General features: G+C 32.8%; 1 protein-coding gene across 1 annotated transcript in view; it reads right to left on the minus strand.

The window, feature by feature from the left end:
• Positions 1-21,593, minus strand: part of LOC139504049 (uncharacterized) — a 76,525-nt gene that overhangs the window by 40,531 nt on the left and 14,401 nt on the right. Inside the window, exons 5-8 of the mRNA XM_071294108.1 lie at positions 13,774-13,983; positions 11,949-12,085; positions 2,847-4,025; positions 2,414-2,438 (exon numbers count right to left, since the gene is read on the minus strand). Coding sequence (XP_071150209.1) covers positions 2,414-2,438; positions 2,847-4,025; positions 11,949-12,085; positions 13,774-13,983 — 1,551 coding nt within the window. The remainder of the gene's footprint in view (positions 1-2,413; positions 2,439-2,846; positions 4,026-11,948; positions 12,086-13,773; positions 13,984-21,593) is intronic.

Genomic DNA, 21,593 nt, shown 5'->3' on the forward strand with positions numbered 1-21,593 from the left:
CCGGTGACCATAACATTGTTAATAACACTTCTCTACGAAATGTGTTATCGAAAGGTCCGAAATATAGTGAGCCTAAATCCATCAATTGGAAATATAACTTTAAAATTTTGATGGACTCAGTCGAGGATTATGCCAGGCAATGGGCTAAACGTGAAAAGGAAGACATAGACACTCTATCCGAATGGATTAAGACAGTGCGGTCGTTAATACAAATCAGAATCAAGAAACTGAATGGGTCCATCAATGCCCATGCTACGTCAATCTTTAAAGACCCAAATGTTGCTAAACACTTATCCGACCTCCATGATAAATATGTTGTTGTCCCCTCAGACAAATCCCCAAATAACATCGTTTTTGTCTGTAAAAGTCACTACATTAATTGCTTGATAAACGAATTAGGTATAGACAATTCACTTGGAAACTCAACATATACCCTCATGACACTTACCAAAGAGGAAATCCTGAATAATCATAGGTCTGTTCTTTGTTCCTTTGGTATTTCAACCAAAGATGAAGAACTGGATCTTCATCACTGTATTGGATACCTAAACTACATAAGTGTCCTTACAAACAACGGTATATTGCTGGGTCTTCCAAGTGCTCCACGAAACCTCTTTCTAAATTATTAACATCTATTGTATCAGCAATCAAAGACGGGCTTTAAAGTTATTGTGAAACTGCCTATTCTAGAGGTGGCGTGAATCAGATGTGGATACTTAAAAATTCCAAAGATCTTTTAGAGTACATACAATCTAACTCTCTTTTCATCTTGTAACATTATTAAAACATTTGACTTTTCTACTCTTTACACAAGTATTGCACATTCCAAACTAAAAGACAAATTGAAAGAGTTGGTATTACTTTGCTTCATAAAAAAGAATGGCCAACGTAGATACAAGTATCTTGTCTTAGGGAGGGATAAATCACACTTTGTAAAGAATCACTCTGATTCAAACAAACAATTCTGTGAGACCGATATTATCAAGATGCTTGACAAAATATTTGTAACGTTCGGAGGACGTGTTTTTAAACAGACTGTCGGCATCCCAATGGGAACAAACAATTCAAAATTTGGTGACTATGTGGAACGCATCTATCCCATCGAATTGGAGATAAAGGATTCTACAGATACAGTTAAGTCGGCTTCATATATTGACTTACATCTAGAAATTGACAATGAGGGTCGGTTGAAAACAAAACTTTACGACAAAAGAGATGATTTCAGCTTTCCAATTGTGAACTTTCCATTTCTAAGTAGCAACATTCCATCAGCACCTGCATACGGGGTATATATCTCCCAATTGATACGATATTCCCGTGCTTGCATTTCCTATCATGATTTTCTTGATAGAGGGTTACTGCTCACAAGGAAGCTATTAAACCAAGAGTTCCAAATGGTGAAGGTGAAATCATCCCTTCGTAAATTTTACGGACGCCATCACGAGTTGGTTGACCGTTATGGAATAACCGTTTCACAAATAATATCGGATATGTTCCTTACGTCGTAACTACAATCCCCTTCCCTTTCATGAATGTGACCTACCGAATTAGACTTGTTACCGGATTTGTAATCACATAAGCAACACGACGGGTGCCACATGGGGTGCAGGATCTACTTACCCTTCCGGAGCACCTGAGATCACCCCTAGTTTTTGGTGGGGTTCGTGTTGTTTATTCTTTAGTTTTCTATGTTGTGTCATGTGTACTATTGTTTTTCTGTTTGTCTTTTTCATTTTTAGCCATAGCTTTGTCAGTTTGTTTTAGATTTATGAGTTTGACTGTCTCTTTGGTATCTTTCGTCCCTCTTTTAGTCTTGAGAGGAAATCTCCTTCGCCTTATAGTGCAGTAATTTAATCCTTATCTCAACTGGTATTTATGCACATGATATGTCTCCTTGAAATATTATTTATACATATTTGTTTGTCAATGGCTATCTGAAATTTTTTACATGGTATCAGGTTCATGTCTGTTTTTGTTTTGCTATTGGAAATTGACCAATTCAAGAGGCTAAAAACTCTGAGGATGTTTTCAAAAACCATAATCTTTGACAGGATAATATTTATAATGGATCATACTTGTCCTTTTCTGTAAATTGTCATTCTATCAATTTTTAGTTGAACAATTCGTCAATCAAAAAATAGGTAGAACGTTATATAATGATTAACGAGTATGTCAAAGGTAAGGGTTTGCGTCAGTGATATTTGTTTGATATGTCTATGATATGGTGCTCAAGTAAACTTTGTGTTTTCAGATTTTTTACAGGATATATTATAAAATACCTACAAATATAAGAATTAAAGTATGAAGTTAATATCGAAAGAAACAGTTTTATCACAACATAGAAAGGAATAGAATTCATGTGTGTTAACAGTTGTAAAGGGGAAATATGTACAAGAGCTAAATTTGTACTCACTGCTTTCTAAATCAACCTCTTTTTCCTGCAAAATAATCATAGTGTCATTGATGTGATCCAATTCTTGAACTATATCAGCTTGCATTGGATGTTACTTCGTTAGACCACAAAAAAGATATATCATTTACAATATCAAATGCACATAAGAATTTTGAAAAACATTAATCATCATTTTTTTTCGAACTCTGATATCTCAATGAACAATTAAACCTAGCAGCAGATACAGCAATATAATTTCATAGGGAAATTGCGTGTCGTAAGAACCATAATCAATATGAAGGTTATCAAAGTGTACTTCTGAATGATGCAGGTGATTTTAAATGTTCTTATATAATACAAAAGCATGTTTTTATAGTATATAAGGCGCTTTTATCTTCTGTTGTCAAGTTGACATGTTCTCTTATATTTATTTATCAATATAATATATACATACTGTTAACCAGCTGCTGTATATTTCCTTGCTTGTATGCATTGTTGCATGTTCCTTACAGAGATATTCACCAGTTTCCATTAAAGTCTCTAAATCAATTCTCTTACTATTGTGAATTCCATTTGCACATTTAAATTTTATTGTATATGTTATATTTATACCATATCGTTGCTTTATTGAATTAACAAGGTCTTTTAGTATGTCTTTAACGCTACTAAAACAAATATCTTCATAACAGTTTAACTGCCTGACTTGCATAGCTATTGCATTTTTAGATAGGCAAATAACAAGTGTTTGGCTACCAGATGTGTTGAGTTGAAATTCTCCAATGTTGCGATATATGCGCAACCGTCTATTTTTTTCAACCAAAAGTTCTTTGCTTTTCACAAAACTTACTAAAATGTGATTAAAATATGACGGTGGTAGAAAATTAAACTTCAGACAAAACCACGAGGTTCTTCTGTAGTTTTCAGATTCAGATCTTTCTATAAGGTTTTCAAATGGCTCCGATTTGATCATGCATGGCATATAAAAGTCATTCCTGGCGTCATAATTCATTGGTTTTACAATTATATCAAATTTTTCCATTATTTGTAAAACAAATCTTTTACGCTCTGCTGTGCTCAGATCCGGAACTTTTTCGAGTAATTTTTCAATTAATGTATCTGACAATTTGCCCGTTCGTTCAAGTTCACCCCATTCTGGCATACCGATAGACTCATTTGTATACTTATGTGAAACAAAACATCTAAATATGTTCACCAACCATTCAGGATCTAATACAATAAAAAATTTCACATCCTCAAAAAAAATTATATTGCCAATATTGTGTTCAAACTTAAGAAACGAGTCTAGTTCTATGGTCATACGACTGTCGTCATGGAAAGAACACTTTATTGCTAACTTTCCAGCGTCATTATACGAAATTACATGTTCCGGTAATTTTAGGTTAATCTCTTTTTCAAGAACTATCCAACGAGTTGGAAGAGTGTCTCCCCAAGTTTTTAAGTCCTGAGCATGACAAAAGATATCTTTTCGCAGACTTTTGAATTCATGTTTATCTTCCGATGGAAACGTATTTGAAACATAGTGTGGTTTTCGAAGATGTCTTCGTTTTGCATGTCTAGAAAGGATTTTACTCAGATAATGTTCAAAATCATTCTTCTTTTCCTCAACCTGAAACTATAGTAAGAATCAGTACTTGACAATTTCATTTAGATAGATTCAATTATTGGTCAATGAAAAATTAACGTATTGTGTGAACACTAGAAGCTTTATATCTGCTTAATATTTCAAAATATCTTTATTTTTATTTTTCTAATCGTACGAGTATAAGATTTTATATTTTACCATTCGTTATACATGGAAAAAGAAGAAAATAAGTTAGAAGCCATATAAACTATACATATGACATAATATTTACAGTTATATAATACATTATGGTTCGAGAGGTCCACCAGCTGATTTGACATAATGTAGTTATATAAATTACTTGTTATATGATGCTTCATTGCTTTCAAGTATTATGTTTTCTTGTATAGACTGAATGGCCAGGACATAGAGGTTTTAAATCAAGCTAAAAAGAGTACTATTCAAACAAAAGAATGCTTATCTGGCTTGTCACTATAAAAACAAATTTATCAAACAGAGAAAAACTATTTGTAGCACATTTGTAAGGTTAAATATTTATAATGTTTCTATACCAAATACGGGCTTATCATTTCCAAAACGACGTGCATGTTCATTTGATCGGTATTTTTTTTTCACTTAGACTATATATAGCTACGTGTAATGTATAACTACCTGTTGAAAGTATTTACTGAAACTCAAATCAATAATTGTAAGAAAACCCATTAGTATATTGATGTTATTTCTGATTACTTGAAATAACACCTTCTAGAACTATTTCGCTTAACTAATATAAACTTCAGCCCATCAAGTTGTCTCTTGAGTAGCAGGAGGTTAAATACAGATAATGCGTACTATTATATTTTGCCCCATGATTTAACGTGGATTCTTAAGCCTGAATTAATTTTGTGTTTGGTTTGAAATGAATTTTTAGATTTGTCTTATTCCTAAAGTAAGTTTATATAAATGATTCAACTATATATATAACTCAGTTATATTTATGAATAGTTCACATATTAAAATAAGAATATGCGGTTTGAGTGCCAATAAAACAACAATTCATCCAACATGTCCAAGACACAATGAATAAAAATAGGAACAATTATAGGTCATAGAACGGCATTCAACAGGTAGCCTTGTAAAGCTATAAAGAGCCGACAAATCACTAGTGTTAAACCATTCCAACAGAAAAACTAACAGTCTAATCGATTTAAAAAACGACAAACACTCACAAACCTCATAAACAAACGACAACCACTAAAATAACAGGCTTTCGACTTAGGACAGGAGTATACAAATGCATCGAGTTTAAACATTACAACAGGATGAATTCTTCACCCTCACACGACACAGTACCGTAATATAACAATATAAAGATACACACTATGCAATATCAACTGAAATAGCTTACCTCGATCCAAAGACAAATAAAAAAAACCCAGGTAAACATGCACTGTACGTATAAGTTTGATCTATGACACAATACAAAAAAAAAAAGAAAAATTATGGAACATGCCAAAAAGACAACCTTATTTGTGGAAAAAATGGCATTAATTAAATAACATTCAACAGTAAATTTAAATGTACTAATTTTGGTGTCAGAAGTAAAGAAATAAATTAACTTGTTGTTCACAGTACGAGTACAGAAGTAAAAATGTATCGCCATACCAAATACTTACCAAAAGGTGAAACATACATCAAAATTAATGAGACGAGATATAGCACCAAATAAGTAAACATTGAATAACAAAAATGCATTACAAAATGTGTCAACAGATCAAATATGCATGTTTTGAAAATTGGTACTCGTCTGTCTATAATTTTCATGATGTGATGGGAAGTTTGTTTCAAATCTTCTGTATCTCAGTGTTGTAATTAATGACTTACTATCTTAAATCCATGCTAGGTGTCATGGAATGGCACACGTTTTGAATAACTAGCAATGTATTTATGATTCTACTTTGAATTACTTAAACTAGTTGCTTTGGATTACTTGATGATACTTTGAATATTTAATTAAAGTGATAAAAATGATTCCTTTGAATTACTGAAATTATTATATGACTATAAATTTTCTGTTTTCTCATTGGCTAAAAGCATAGGAAATCCTCTTTGGTAAAACATTATATTCACCGCGGCAAAAATCACGAGAGGTTAATATAAGATTTGGAACAGCGTCCGTGTACCTAAATATAGAAACGGGGAATTCTTGTTAGCTATTTAAGGGATGTATAAATAAAATGGTTTTTAATTGGACGACCGAATAAATATCAACCAATCAGCGCTCTCGACATAAAATCGTTTCGATCTAACAGACAACAGTTACATGTTTCCGGCAACAAAGTATGGCTGGAGCAGCAGAAGTAGCTACTGAAAAACGCTTTCCATCGTTAAATAATGAGGACATTAAGAAGATTTTGATAGAAAAGGATTCTAAAAATACTCGCCGATCAACAGATTCTAGCGTGAGGACATTTAAATCTTATTTAAGAGAGAAAAATCTACCTGAAGATTTCGAGAATAAAATGAAAACAGTCTAGGCAAAATACCATCTAACCAAGGATATATTTCACAATCTAAAAATATGAAAATGACACTGAGAACTAAAGAGTCATATAATAAAGCAATTGTTGACTTTTGATATCAGTTGATACAATGATTTATCAACCCCAGATGTGATATTCAACTCGGCCGTTGGCCTTGGTGAATATCACATCTCTGGGGTTGATAAATCATTGTATCAACCTCATCAAAAGTCAATAATTGTATACTATTGTTATGTTTAATTTCTTATAGCAATATTATTTTTATTTTAATACAAAGTTTTTACGATCAGCCCTGTCTTACTAAAATGAATACGGGTGTTTGAAACATACCATCAGTTCTAGTTTTGAATAGGAAGTATTCATCCATATAAAACAAAGCTTTCATTTGGCCTAAGTCAGCTATTTTGAACATGAGTGCACACGCTAAATTGTCACGCCTTCTTTACTTATAATTGATATTATTTTAATCGTCCTAAATATAACGCTTTACTACAACCATCACATAAACTTTACATGATCCAAAAAGATGAGTTCACGGTCAGATTAACCAAACATACATGTACCCTTACAATCATTCAATACACTGAATAAATTGACCTATTGCTTTTAGCTTCAAAGAAACAGACGTAACCAAGACAATACTACATTGACTAATGAACCATGAAAATGAGGTCAGATGACCAATGTCACAAAGACACTTACAATCAATCTATGCATAACAATGACCACTACCCTTTTCTCAATCTTGATAATTATATCATTAACGGAAAGCTTAATACTAAAATTTATGATAAAAGAGATGATGTTTCATTTCCTATTGGTAATTATCCATTTTTATATGGTGACGTGCCCTTGTCACCATCTAACGGTGTTTATACGTTTATATACCTCAATGTGTACGATTCGATCAGGTATGTAACAATGTTTTAGATTTTAACGAGAGAAATTTTTGTATTACTGAAAAGTTGTTACACCAGGGTTTTCGATATCACAAACTAGTCAAACATTTACTAAATTTTATCATCGGTGTATAAGGACATCATTCGTAAACATAGCTCAATATACAGACTTCTTATATGTTCAGGTATTTCACTCCCAATTTTTTATTGAAATATTCTTTATAAAAGACAACAATGTCAGTATTCACCTCAAAAGCTAAAACAACCTTCAAATATACTTACTTAGAATGGATATAGTAACGAAGCTAGTGTCAGGTCATTAAAGATTGCATATTTGATGGCGTTAATATTGATTCACTTATAGGGTCTTTGCATCGGAAATAACCACATTTATTTTCAAAAACCGGTTGTTGGCATGACACGGGTTATCATATTCTTATATATGTTTTGATGATATGATACTTAACCCCTAACGGGAGTGGATTGTGTCTGATAGTCATATGATGAAGACATAATCTTTCAATCAGTTTAATTGAAGTCTGGAGCTGGCATATAAGTTAACTGCTGGTAGTCTGTTGCTATGTATGTACTATTGTCATGTTGTTTAATTTTTTTTGGTAACATTGCAGTCGGCAGACTCGGACTTCTCTTGAACTGAATTTTAATGTGCGTATTGTTATGCGTTTACTTTTTGACATTGCCTAGAGGTATAGGGGAGGGTTGAGATCTCATAAACATGTATAAACCCGCTGCATGTTTGCGCCGTACTTCGTACTGCATGATTGGGGAATTTCTCGCTGCATTGAAGACATGTTGGCGACTTTCTGCTGTTGTCTGTTCTATGGTTGGGTTGTTCTCTCTTTGACGCATGAAATATAAATGACTATGGCTTATAGTATCTAAGAAACAAACTTAACAATGAAAACTTAACATTGACAAATGAACCACCAAAATTAGGTCTAAGTCCGAGTTTACCTGCCAGACAGACATATACAGCTCACAATCCTTCCATACACAAAAAAATTGACTTATTGGATACAGTTTAAGAAAAATAGTCTAAAACACATCAAACTTAACATTGATCGATGAACCATGAAAACGAAGTCAAGGTTAACTAAATCCTGCAAGACTGACATGTACATCATAAAATAATTCCTGAAACCAAATATAGTTGTATATAATATTCGAAAAAAAAGACAAAAACTCAAAAACTTAACTTTGACCACTGAACTATGAAAATGAGGTCAAGGTTAGATGATACCTGCCATTTGGACATGTACACCTTACAATCATTGTATACACCAAGTATAGTAGACCCGTTAAATACAGTATTAGAAAAAAATCAAAATACAAAAACTAAAATATAACCACTGAATTATGAAAAATTAGGTCAAGGTCATATGACACCTACCATACGACAAATATACTAGAAGTATAGCTTATAGAATCTGAGATATGGACTTGAACACCAAAACTTAAACTTGTTAACTGATCCAGGAAATGAGGTCGAGGTCAAGTAAAAACTGTTTGACGGGCATGGGGACCTTACAAGACAATAACAGTCGAAACCAAGGAGTAAACAAAGACTAAAAAAACCAAAAGACATTTACATCAACAGTTATAAATAATAAATAAGAAACAACGCGAACTCAACTTAAAACCGGGACTGAAATCAGATGCCCCCGAAGAGTAAGCATTTCCTGCACCTTATATGGTACCCGTCATGTTATTTCTTAGTTCAGTTCGGTAATGATGGAAGGTTATTATGACTGAGGAAGAATATTAGATATGATTTCTGACACATTTTTGTCATAAACGGCCAATCAGCTCATGATTGCGACCGCAACATTTCTTGAGTGATGACCTTCATTTAATTGATTCATAGGCCTGTCTTAGTAACTTTTGAGAAAGCACTTTTCCTCGTGTAATAAAATCAACATACGTTGAGCTAGCTCTAGAGTAACGTATCAATTGAGAAACATATACTCCATATGCTGGTGCCGCTGGGATGTTGCTAGGAAATTTTACGTACATACCAAACATAATTAAAGAACCTAAGTACGCGCACTCACATATCCCACGCCCTCACATTGTCACTGAATAAATAAAAAAAATCTTAGAAAAAAAATCATAATTTCCTGTGATGTGCTGAGATGACAAAATGTTGCAGTAGTATACTGAGGCAAATAAGCTCAAAGGGGCGTTATTCCTAGAAAAAAAAATTTATTGAAATTTTCTGTCGATATGCACATCTAAATAGTATGTCCTTATTATCTACAAAGTTTCATAAAATTCTGTTGTGTGGTTTCAGAGGAGTTGCCCTGACAAACTTTTGCAGCAGTATAAAAATGCAGTGGCAAATAAGTCCAAAGGGGTTAACTCCTAGAAAATAAATTAAATAATAATTTCCTATCGATATGCATATCTACATAGTATTGCCTTATTATCTAAAAAGGTTTCATGAAGTTCTGTTGTGTGGTTTATGGGATGACAAAAAAAGCACCAACAGACTGACGGACGAACAGACAGACGGACGGATCAAAAACATTATACCCTCTTCAACGTCGTTGCGTTGGGCTGAATATCCCATTGCTCATAATAAAAGTAAGTAATTATTACAAAAAATCATAACTGTTCTTAAGTAGTCACTGAACCGTGAAAATGAGGTCAGGGTAAACATGGACAAATTGGAGAAAACAGAAATTGATTAAAACATGTTTAATATATAAAAGATTGGTTTATCTTTTGATTTGTAAAACAGTGTAGACTTTAGATACAGATCAATAAATATATATATATATATATGCACATATTTATAAGCTGCGTAAATAATATTACCTTCGTACTGAATTCTCTTAATTTTTTGATTGATTAATAAATGCATTGACCATTTGAAAAGACAATAATTGTATATCAACACAAAATGACAACACTACACTATACTTCGGTAATTAATTTTGGATACTTTATAATTAGTTATAATTTATCAATACTCAATAATAACTTGTTTTTATCTAATATTAATACTAAGCTAGAACACACCCGCAAAATCGCGGGCATTGACAGCTTGCTTGAAGTATGAAAACTGTTGTAGTGTAAATTTTTATAAATGATTTTATGACTGGAGGATTTCAGGAAAGGTATCGAAAGTCAAAGGTACATGGTGGTAGAGCAATTCATTTCAGCCCTCCCCCTTTTCCCCTAATCCGTTATTTTATGTTATTTTTCTAATAATTTTCTACATACTATGAACAAACATATATTATAATCTCTATACAAAAGAAGAAGAAGATATTTTATTTTCCAATTATGGGCCCATAGGTTATGAACATTACAACATCAATAATTTTCTTTACAATACAAGCAATGAGATAAAAAAAAGATTAATGAGAACTATAAGCTCTTAAAGAATATGTCGATAACGAATCTTAATGCAAGTGTGGATTATATAGATAAAAAACAAACAGCCAAAAAGGGAGGAAAATGTTAATAGATATGCATATAAGCATAGTACATAATATGGAAGATGTGGTGTGAGTGCCAATGTTCACTTTATTTATAGTATAATTATGTTTGTTCAAAGTATGCAGATAAAGCGGGGAGAAAATATGTCCTGTCCTCCAAGCTACTATGAACAACATGAAAGCTATGTGCAATTTTAAACCGTTCTAAACGGAGGTCTAGCTTTTTACTTGAAAGTACAACCTATGGCGAAAACAATATCTGGACGCCTTTATTATCGTTTTTCTCCCAAAATAACCCAAACAGAATAACCATAAGCAAAGATGACAATTGCGACTATGCATTGTACCTATAAGACACAAATTATGATAATTAATATATTGTGGCAGACAGGAAGCGACACACACAATGAGGTCTTCTCGCTTAATAGTATAGGTACTATCAATAACAAAGTAACATTAATCGGAAAAATTAGAAATTCAACTTTGAATTATAACTTATTTTTTTCATGAATTGCTAGTACATACTAGTCTTTACGAAAAAAAATCAATAATTTAGACTTATATAGATATAGAAAGATGTGGTGTGAATGCCAATGAGACAACTCTCCATCTAAGTAACAATTTATTAAAGTGAACCATTATAGGTCAATGAACGGCCTTCAACACGGAGCCTTGGATCACACTGAACAACAAGCTATAAATAGCCTTAACATTACTAGTGTAAAACCATTCAAACGGGAAAACCAACGGTCTAGTCTAGTATATAAAAAACTAGAAACGCGTATAAATTACATAAACAAACGACAACTACTGTACATCAGATTCCTGACTTAGGACAGGTGCAAACGTTATATCACTTTTATTATTGGATTAATAATTTTTTTTTGTAATCCAAAGTATTTGTTTTGAAAGAGTACTTTGCATTAATTCCAATGAAAACGTCACCTTGACTAGATATCATGTAAGTTCAAGCTGACCAGTCGATAAAAAAATCTGTGTGTATGGTTAGATAGCAGCTATTTGAAATTCGTTAAGGATATTTTCCACCTTCATGAAAATATGACATACCTCTGGTAATTTGTCGATCCCAGTACCCACTATTATAACAGGTGGATTTAGTAAGTTATTTCCGTTGTGGTGTGTTGATGTATTCGTATCGTCTCTGCTATAACAGTGTATGTTATCTAACCAGAAGTCAATATATTCTGAAATGATGGGGAAGCATGAATGTATAAAAGTTGAAATATGATTTTTTTTACATTCAAACGCTTATGAGATACATTTTATTGATGAATATATTGATGAGCTATAAGATACTTTTGCATTTTCAATTGATAAACAAATCTTTTCAGGCATATGAACAAATAAAACTTGACCATAACCTTTGACTTTGACCTTAATTGTTTGTTTATGAATCAATAACCTCATATCTCATAACTTTTGGTCTTTAAGACTTACTGTGTAACTGTTACAGCAACTTGCAAACAAAAGAGTAACAAAACAAGAACTTTTAAGTTAATTTCATAATAAGGGACTTCTTTCAAAACTGACAAAATCAAAGGTTCATAAAAACACTCATATTATCAACTTGGAAAATGCATTTTCCGAAGAAAACGGTGCTTTATAGCCAGCAACATGTAAAAACCAGTCACTTTTATTGCTGTTGTTTATAGGTGAATAATATTGACAACATTTGGTGAGCCAAAAAAATAAAATAGGCTGAAAGTTTAATAATAAATAAATTTGTTTATCAAAGTGTCACAAATTGATTGCCATAAAACATATACAGCAATTATGATATTTGCACATAAAACAATCAATATCCAGCCATAAATACTGACTTGTGAGACACTAAAAAACTAGGATCCAACAGCCAAAATTATGTATATATACATTACAGATTTAATATATATTTTATAGTATGCCTTTCTATGTTGTGATGTTATACTATTGTTTTAGGTGAGGGTGAAGGTTGGTACTTGATAAAACATATAAAATGTTTAGCAATTTTTAGCACTTGACCTAAGTCAGGAACCTGACGTTTAGTGGTTGACGTTTGTTGATGTGGTTGATAAGTGTTTTTCGTTTTTATATAGATTATACCGATGTTTGCTCCGTTACAATAGACACTAGCCATTTTTGGGACTGTCATGGCCTGCTGTTTGATGTGAGCAAAGACTCCGTGTTGAAGACCTTACTTTTACCTATGATGGTTTACTTTTTATAAATTGTGATTTGGAAGGAGGATTGTCTCATTGTCTCGTATTACATCTTCTTATATCTAAATACAACAGAACTGACTAAAATTCCACAGAAAAAATTAACATGAACGATTACAATGATTTTTTTCATTTGATGGTAGATTGAGAAATATACGCCGATTAAAAAGTGTTTGTCCTTGAAAGTACATACCGTAAATGGTAAAATCAAGTAAATTATAAATCCAGAAAGGTAAATACACCAACAAATAATGGTAAACATGTAAATATGTCATTGTTACATTGTATTTATAAGGCAGAATGTATAGTAATGACAAAGAAAAAGGCCACCAAAACGGTTACTCGGTCTTCATATTGAAACCCAAGATGAATGGAATATATGACCCTACATACCCATAAAATGCAGTTACCCGGTTTATTGATATTTTAAAGGCAGAATGTATAGTAATGACAAAGAAAAAGGCCACCAGAACGGTTACTCGGTCTTCATATTGAAACCCAAGATGAATGGAATATATGACCCTACATACCCATAAAATGCAGTTACCCGGTTTATTGATATTTTAAAGGAAGGTTAAGTAAATCTGCTTCTTAAATTGTCATAGAAAATTCTGGTATATATGACCAACCATTTCATAAACATAACAGTCGTCATTATTATTTATTTTGCATACCTCCAATGCTGTCGAATTCTTTTTCTATCATTTTATCATATGTTTTATTTGTAAAATCTTTAGATATATCCACAACCAACAGGTAAACAGCATTTGAACTTAAGAAGGTTTGATGTGTTGCATAGAATTCCCTCTGTCCGGCAAAATCCCAAAATCCACAGTCTGCAAATTGCTCCATGTGATCCGGCGATCCATGAGGATTTTGACCGGCTATAAGAAAGGAAAAAAAATTCCACTGGTTTAACTGAAACTATTGACGTCATCAAATTGTAATAAATTGAAAAGTAGGTGCCGACGATACGTCTCGTGAAAGAAAATCTATAACTATTTTTAAAAAGCTACATTTAGTTCAGATTTTTTCAACTATTTGATAAAAATGTTTGAAATTAACCATTTCATATTTAGTTGAAGGGATCAATTGTGGATATGTGTTTCACTTATAGAATTATTCTTGAATCTTTCTTTAGTCTATCAGTCAACACAGTTATGTTAACATGAAATATTGTTGATTAGTTCATTTTTGTAAATTAACTGTGTGTAAAAAATAGCAATATTACACATATACAGCCATGTTCAGTTCTCCTTAAAGACATTTTGGTTTTTGATGACACAGTACAACACTATCGCATTTCGAAATGTGAGAACAAAGGCTGCAAAACTTGACCAATTTTGATAACATATGCTGAATTCACTAGCAATTTGACCAAGAAATCATATTTTACCAAAAGTCACGATGATCTGAATTGTAAATCGATACATGTCGTATACGGATTAGAGTGCAACCTTTGCGGATTGGTATACGTCGGTGAAACAAAAGGAAAGCTAAACAAACGTATGCGCGGTCATAGATCAGACATTTAACTCAATGCTAACGACATTCTATACCAGCATTTCAATCAGCCCGATCATTCCATCGTTTCTATGACAGTTCGCATTATCGAAAAGATATACCATAGCTCTAACAATCCTAATCTTTCAACGACTCTCCATAGACAAAAAGAAGACTACTGGATTAGACAATTGGGAACTGCGACACCTTATGGTTGCAATGATAAAATTGATGGTATAGGTATTCTATCTAGTCCTTCGTGTAACTCGGTGAATGTGATGAATATTTTCAAATCGACCCCTCGACGTAGACGCAGTCATAGTCATCGTCATTAAACATCACCTTATCTGCACGATGTCTCTATTGATGACCTGCTGCCATTTATACAAAAGCCGTAGGGTATTCATCACATTCGCACGAAACTTTATTCATTACCCCTTACAAAACTTCATTCTCTGTTCAATTTATGTTCGGAGTCCACTGTTACAAACCCTCATTCAAACCAATACAAACTTGAAGCTATAATTTCGGATATTGCAAGTCATAGACTTTTCAAGCCAGTCCGCATTGGAAAAGATGAAAAAGAGAAATGATCTTTCCTTAATCTTTCCTTTGCCAACAAAGGTCTCGATGGCGTCAACTTAGGCAATATCCTTCATCATGAATTAGGTCAATCGAAAATACCTCCTTATTTCAAAGACCAGTCTGTACCAATCATTTCTTATACCTATACCAAGCCTATTGCAACTAAAATTTTCAATTACTAACGCGTATTGCAGAATCTCGATATTGACGACTTCAAGTCTAAACCTCCTGATTGCACTTGTGCTAGTTCCCAATTCATATATAATCCTGCTGGCCACGTTATTACCGGTGACCTTAACATTGTTAATAACACTTCTCTACGAAATGTGTTATCGAAAGGTCCGAAATATAGTGAGCCCAAATCCATCAATTGGAAATATAACTTTAAAATTTTGATGGACTCAGTTGAGGATTATGCCAGGCAATAGGCTAAGCGCAAGAATGAAGACGTGGACACTCTATCCGAATGGATTAAGGCAGTGAGGTTGTTAATACAAATCAGAATTAAGAAACTGAATGGGTCCATCAATGCCCATGCTTCGTCAATCTTTAAAGACCCAAATGTTGCTAAACACCTATCTGACCTCCATGATAAATATGTTGTTGTCCCCGCAGACAAAGCCCCAAATAGCATCGTTTTTGTGTGTAAAAGTCATTACACTAACTGCTTGATAAACGAATTAGGTATTGACAATTCACTTGGAAACTCAACATATACCCTCACGACTCTTACCAAAGAGGAAATCCTAGATAATCATAGGTCTGTTCTTTGTTCTTTTGGAATTTCAACCAAAGATGAGGAACTGGATCTTCCATCACTGTATTGGATACCTAAACTACATAAGTGTCCTTACAAACAACGGTATATTGCTGGGTCTTCCAAGTGCTCCACGAAACCTCTTTCTAAATTATCAACATCTATTTTATCAGCAATCAAAAACGGGCTTCAAAGTTATTGTGAAACTGCCTATTCTAGAGGTGGCGTGAATCAGATGTGAAAACTTAAAAATTCCAAAGATCTTTTAGAGTACATACGATCTAACTCTTTTTCATCTTGTAACAGTATTAAACATTTGACTTTTCTTCTCTATACGCAAGTATTCTACATTCCAAACTAAAAGACAAATTGGAAGAGTTGGTATTGCTTTGCTTCATAAAAAAGAATGGCCAACGTAGATACAATTATCTTGTCTTAGGAAGGAATAAATCCTACTTTGTAAAGGATCACTCTGATTCAAACAAAATATTCTCTGAAACTGAAATTATCAAGATGCTTGAATTTTTGATTGACAACATAATTGTTACGTTTGGAGGACGTGTTTTTCAACAGACTGTCGGCATTCCAATGGAGACAAACTGTGCCCCTCTACTTGCCGACTTATTTCTTTATTTTTATGAGGCTGACTTCATGCAGGAACTTCTTATGAAGAAAGATAAGAAGATAGCAATATCCTTTAACTCTACTTTTCGCTATATAGATGATGTTCTTTCACTGAATAATTCAAAATTTGGTGACTATGTGGAACGCATCTACCCCATTGAACTGGGGATAAAGGATACTACAGATACAGTTAAATCGGCTTCATATCTTGACTTACATCTAGAAATTGACCATGAGGGTCGGTTGAAAACAAAACTTTACGACAAAAGAGATGATTTCAGCTTTCCAATTGTGAACTTTCCATTTCTAAGTAGCAACATTCCAGCAGCACCTGCATACGGGGTATATATATCCTAATTGATATGATATTCCCGTGCTTGCATTTTCTTGATAGAGAGTTGCTGCTCACAAGGAAGCTATTAAACCAAGAGTTTTAAATGGTGAAGTTGAACTCATCCCTTCGTAAATTTTACAGACGCCATCACGATTTGGAATAACCGTTTCACAAATGATATCGGATATGTTCCTTACGTCGTAACTACAATCCCCTTCTCTTTCATGAATTTGACCTACCGAATTAGGCTATTTACAGGACGGGTGCCACTTGTCGAGTAGGATCTGCTTACCATTCCGGAGCACCTGAGATCATCCCCAGTTTTTAGTGGGGTTGGTGTTGTTTATTCTTTGGTTTTCTATGTTGTGTCATGTGTACTATTGTTTGTCTGTTTGTCTTTTTTCATTTTTAACCATGGCGTTGTCTGTTTGTTTTAGATTTATGAGTTTGACTGTCCCTTTGGTATCTTTCGTCCCTCTTGAATTAATCGGTATATGAGGTTTGTTTAATCCCCAGGCATGTAGAACCTTATCTAAACTTGGCTCAACTTTTCATATATGGTTTTAATGCTCTTTAACTTTAGATTTGATTTTGACTGTTTTTATATTTTCGAGCACCACTAATGATCCTTATATCTTCTTCTTCTTCTTTTTCTTCTTCTTCTTCTTTCGAATACGGGAGTAGACTCCTAGGTAGAAGTGTAAAACTACCCGCAACTTGTGTGCTATGTACATATGGACTTAAATTAAAAATAATATGACAAAGAAAAATCGTTAACAATAACATATATACATTATGTACAGTGGCTTTGTAGTTTAATAAGTTGTTGTGGATCCTTCAAGTGTTAGAGTGGATATGCCACTTTTGAAGGATTCCAGGGTGTCAGACATACCAATTGCTTCAGGTAGTGAGTTCCAGTCCGAAATAGTGCGAGAATAGAAAGAAAATTTATAGAAATCTCTATTTGTTGATATTTGCCTATATTTATGTTTCCCCCTAGTACGTTTATCAGATATTGTTAAATTGTCCTTAGGAACTTCAACTAGCCCCCAATTTATTTTATACAGCATAGTTAATCTAGCTTTTTCCCTTCTTATTTCTAAATTTTTCCATTCCAAAGATTTAATTTAATTTGAAACTGCACCAGGTGATCTGTCTTTATAATCATTGAAGACAAACCTGGCTGCCTTGCGCGTACCTGCTCAACCTGAGTGATGTGTTATTTTTTGTACGGATCCCAGACAGGATAAGAGTATTCGAAGACTGGACGGACAAGTGATGTGTGCAGTTTTTCAGGTTCCTACGAAGAAATCTAAGGTTTTATTTGCCTTACAAGTAATATTGTTTATATGTGTTCCCCGATCAAGATCATGGCTTATACTTACGCCTAAATATTTACTGTCTTTTACTGCTTCTAAAACATGATTGTGCAATACATAATCAAAAGAGGAAGGTTTACTTTTTTTAGAAATATGAATTACATAACACTTCTCAGGATTAAAATTCATTTGCCAGTCCTCTTCCCATTTTACTATTCTAGATAAATCTTTTTGAAGTAATTGTGCATCAGAACTATTATTTACATTTCTATACAATAAACAGTCATCTGCAAAAAGTCTTCCATTGCAAGTTACATGTTCGGGTAGGTCATTAATAAAGAGTAAAAATAATGTTGGACCTAAAACTGTTCCCTGAGGCACACCAGAGTCAACAGCTAATTTTGAGAGATTTAACGCCATTTAATAGTACTTGCTGTTGCCTGCCAGCTAAAAAGTCATTTATCCAATTTAAATTTTGATTTCTAATACCATAAAATTCTAATTTCTGGGCTAATCTTTGATGGGGGACTTTATCAAAAGCGTTGGAAAAATCTAAAAGTATGACATCTATTTGGTTACCATATCCCAATGATTTTGCAAGATGATAAGTTGGTTTTCACAAGACCTTTTACTTCTAAACCCATGTTGACTATCATTTAATATATTATTAATTGTAAGATGTTTCCTGATGTTGCTTGTTAAAATGTGTTCTAGAATTTTGCAACATATTGCAGTTAATGAAACTGGTCTACAATTAATAGCGTTATGCTTGTCACCTTTTTTAAATATTGGTACAACATTAGCCTGCTTCCAATCATTTGGGATTATACCAGTATCAATAGACTTTTGGAAAAAGAATGTCGAAAATGGAGACAATTCTTCTGCAAAATTATGTAAAACATATGCTGGCAGATTATCAGGGCCGGTGACTTTGTGTGGATTTAAGTGTTTAAGTAACTTTAATAAGCCATTATTACTAATAAATATGTCTGGCATAGTGGGGTGGGGGCTAGTACCTTTATTTGGCATAGAGGATGTATCTTCGGTAGTAAAAGCCTTTTTAAATTGTTCATTTAGGATGTTAGCTTGTGTATTTGGCTCACTATATAACAAACCATCTTTTCCTCTTAATGGTGACACTCCAGATGTTTCTGTTTTTTTGCTTTTTATAAATTGCCAGAAAGATTTAGGTTTTTATTCTAACTGGGGGCTAATTATTTCTTGCATGTACGTGCTCTGGGCTCGTCTTATTTCTCTTTGAGCAGTAGTTTTTAACTTTTTATATTTATCTTTATGTTCTTGTTTACCATTTTTTTTTTAGGTTTGTTGTAAGCTTTACGTTGTTTTTTTTTACATAAATGGTCTATATCCCTATTTGCCCAAGGGTTGGTGTACTTAAATTTAGTTATTTTGCTTGATAAATTATCGTTTATTATTTTATTACCACCTTCTTTGAATTTATTCCATAATTGGTCAATATTTAAATTTTCATTAGCCTGAGATATAAGTTCAGATATAAAATGAGATGTTATGTCTTTTATCTTTTTAATATCAACCTTTTTCCATAAATACATTTTATGTTGTGATTACTAGATCTTTGGGGCTTGCAGATTGCATCCACTAATACAATATCATGGTCAGATATACCTGGTATAGATTTTATTTTTGTTATCAATGCAGGTTGGTTTGTGCAGAAAAGGTCAAGGATATTATTTTTCCTAGTTGGAAAATCAACCATTTGTTCAATGCCTAAGTTATTCAGCATATCTATAAATGCTTCGTTCAGCTCCTTAGTATACATTGAGCCAGATTTATTTTGCTCCGGCCATTATATGTCTGGAAGGTTAAAGTCACCACCAAGCCAGAAGGTGGAATTTTTAAATTTTAACTTAAGTTCATTAATTTCAATGATCATCTGTTTTAGATAGTCTAAATCATTTTTATTTGGTGGTCTATATGCAGAAATAATAATTAAGGATTTGGTATCAGTTCTATTAATTTGGGCAGCAATAAGTTCTACATTTTTGCTTTTATATACTTCTTGGCTTTTCAAATATATAACTTTATGAATGCCTGATGAAGGTAAATAAAAAAAGCGCTTAGAACACATGAACTTTTATGTTGTTTTCATGATTTGTATAGTTGAATGACTGGTTCAATTGAAATCTTCATATAGTTCATATAAGACATGGGTTAAGTATATAATGTTTAGAATAATAAATAAATCTCTAATATATTTTTGTTTAATTTCAAATAAATGTTAAAAACATTCACATTCTCAAAATATCTTTCTTTTTAATAAAAAGAATTAAAAATGTCTTCATGTTAATTTTTTCTTTAAAATTTATGATTATTTTAAACCAAATATCTACTATTTATCTTATAAAAATGTACATTTTATCAAGTTCACCAATTATTATTTACCAGTTTTAAAAAAACCTATTGCTATTATGTAAACATCCATTGAAATATCTGTGTTGGCATTCATGGAATAGGTATCATATAAAATGTTGGCATTGGAGGAAGACACCATTAAAAGATTAGCAAGGTGTAATTTTAATCTTTTGATCTTTACTCCAGTTTATTTTGTTCTCATCGGTTCTCAGTATCAGGTAACAACAAATCGAAAGAATGATAAAATAGTTTGAGACAGAAAAGAAATTTGTTTGGGGGAGGACGTGGTGGCAAAATACCTGATTATCTTTAAGATATTTTGGATGATATATTGGCTCTCATTTGACGACCTCAGTATGTATACTAAATAAATGTATCCTGATAAACTTACTTTAAATAAAGCTAATACTAACAATGACCACTGCCCTTTCCTCGATCTTGATATCTACATCATTAACGGGAAGCTCACATCCAATCTTTTACGTTAATATTCTTTACAAAGCACAAAAATGTCAGTAATCATCTCAAAAGCTTACAAAACCTTTAAACAGACTTATTAAGAAGGAATATAGTTACGATACTGTTGTCAGGTCATTAAAGATTGCATATTTTGGCTTTAATATTGATTCACTTTTAGGGTCTTTGCATCGGAACTAAACACATTGTTTTTTTAAAACAGTTGTTGGCATGACACGGGTTATGTTCTTCTCATATATTTTATGACGGTATGGTACTAAACCCCTAACGGGAGTGATTGTGCCTGATATTCATATGACGAAGACATAATCTTTCAATCAGTTTAATTGAAGTCTGGAGCTGACATTTCAGTTAACTGCTAGTAGTCTGTTGTTAATTATGGCCTGGCCTTTGTTAGTCTTATATGATTTTTAATTAAAGCTTCTTGTGTATAATTTGAAGTTTAGTTTGACGCCCATTATTACTGTACAAGTATACATAAGGGGCCAGCTGAAGGACGCC

This window comes from Mytilus edulis, chromosome 14, assembly GCF_963676685.1.
Source record: "Mytilus edulis chromosome 14, xbMytEdul2.2, whole genome shotgun sequence".
In the NCBI taxonomy this organism is placed as follows: Eukaryota; Metazoa; Mollusca; class Bivalvia; order Mytilida; family Mytilidae; genus Mytilus; species Mytilus edulis.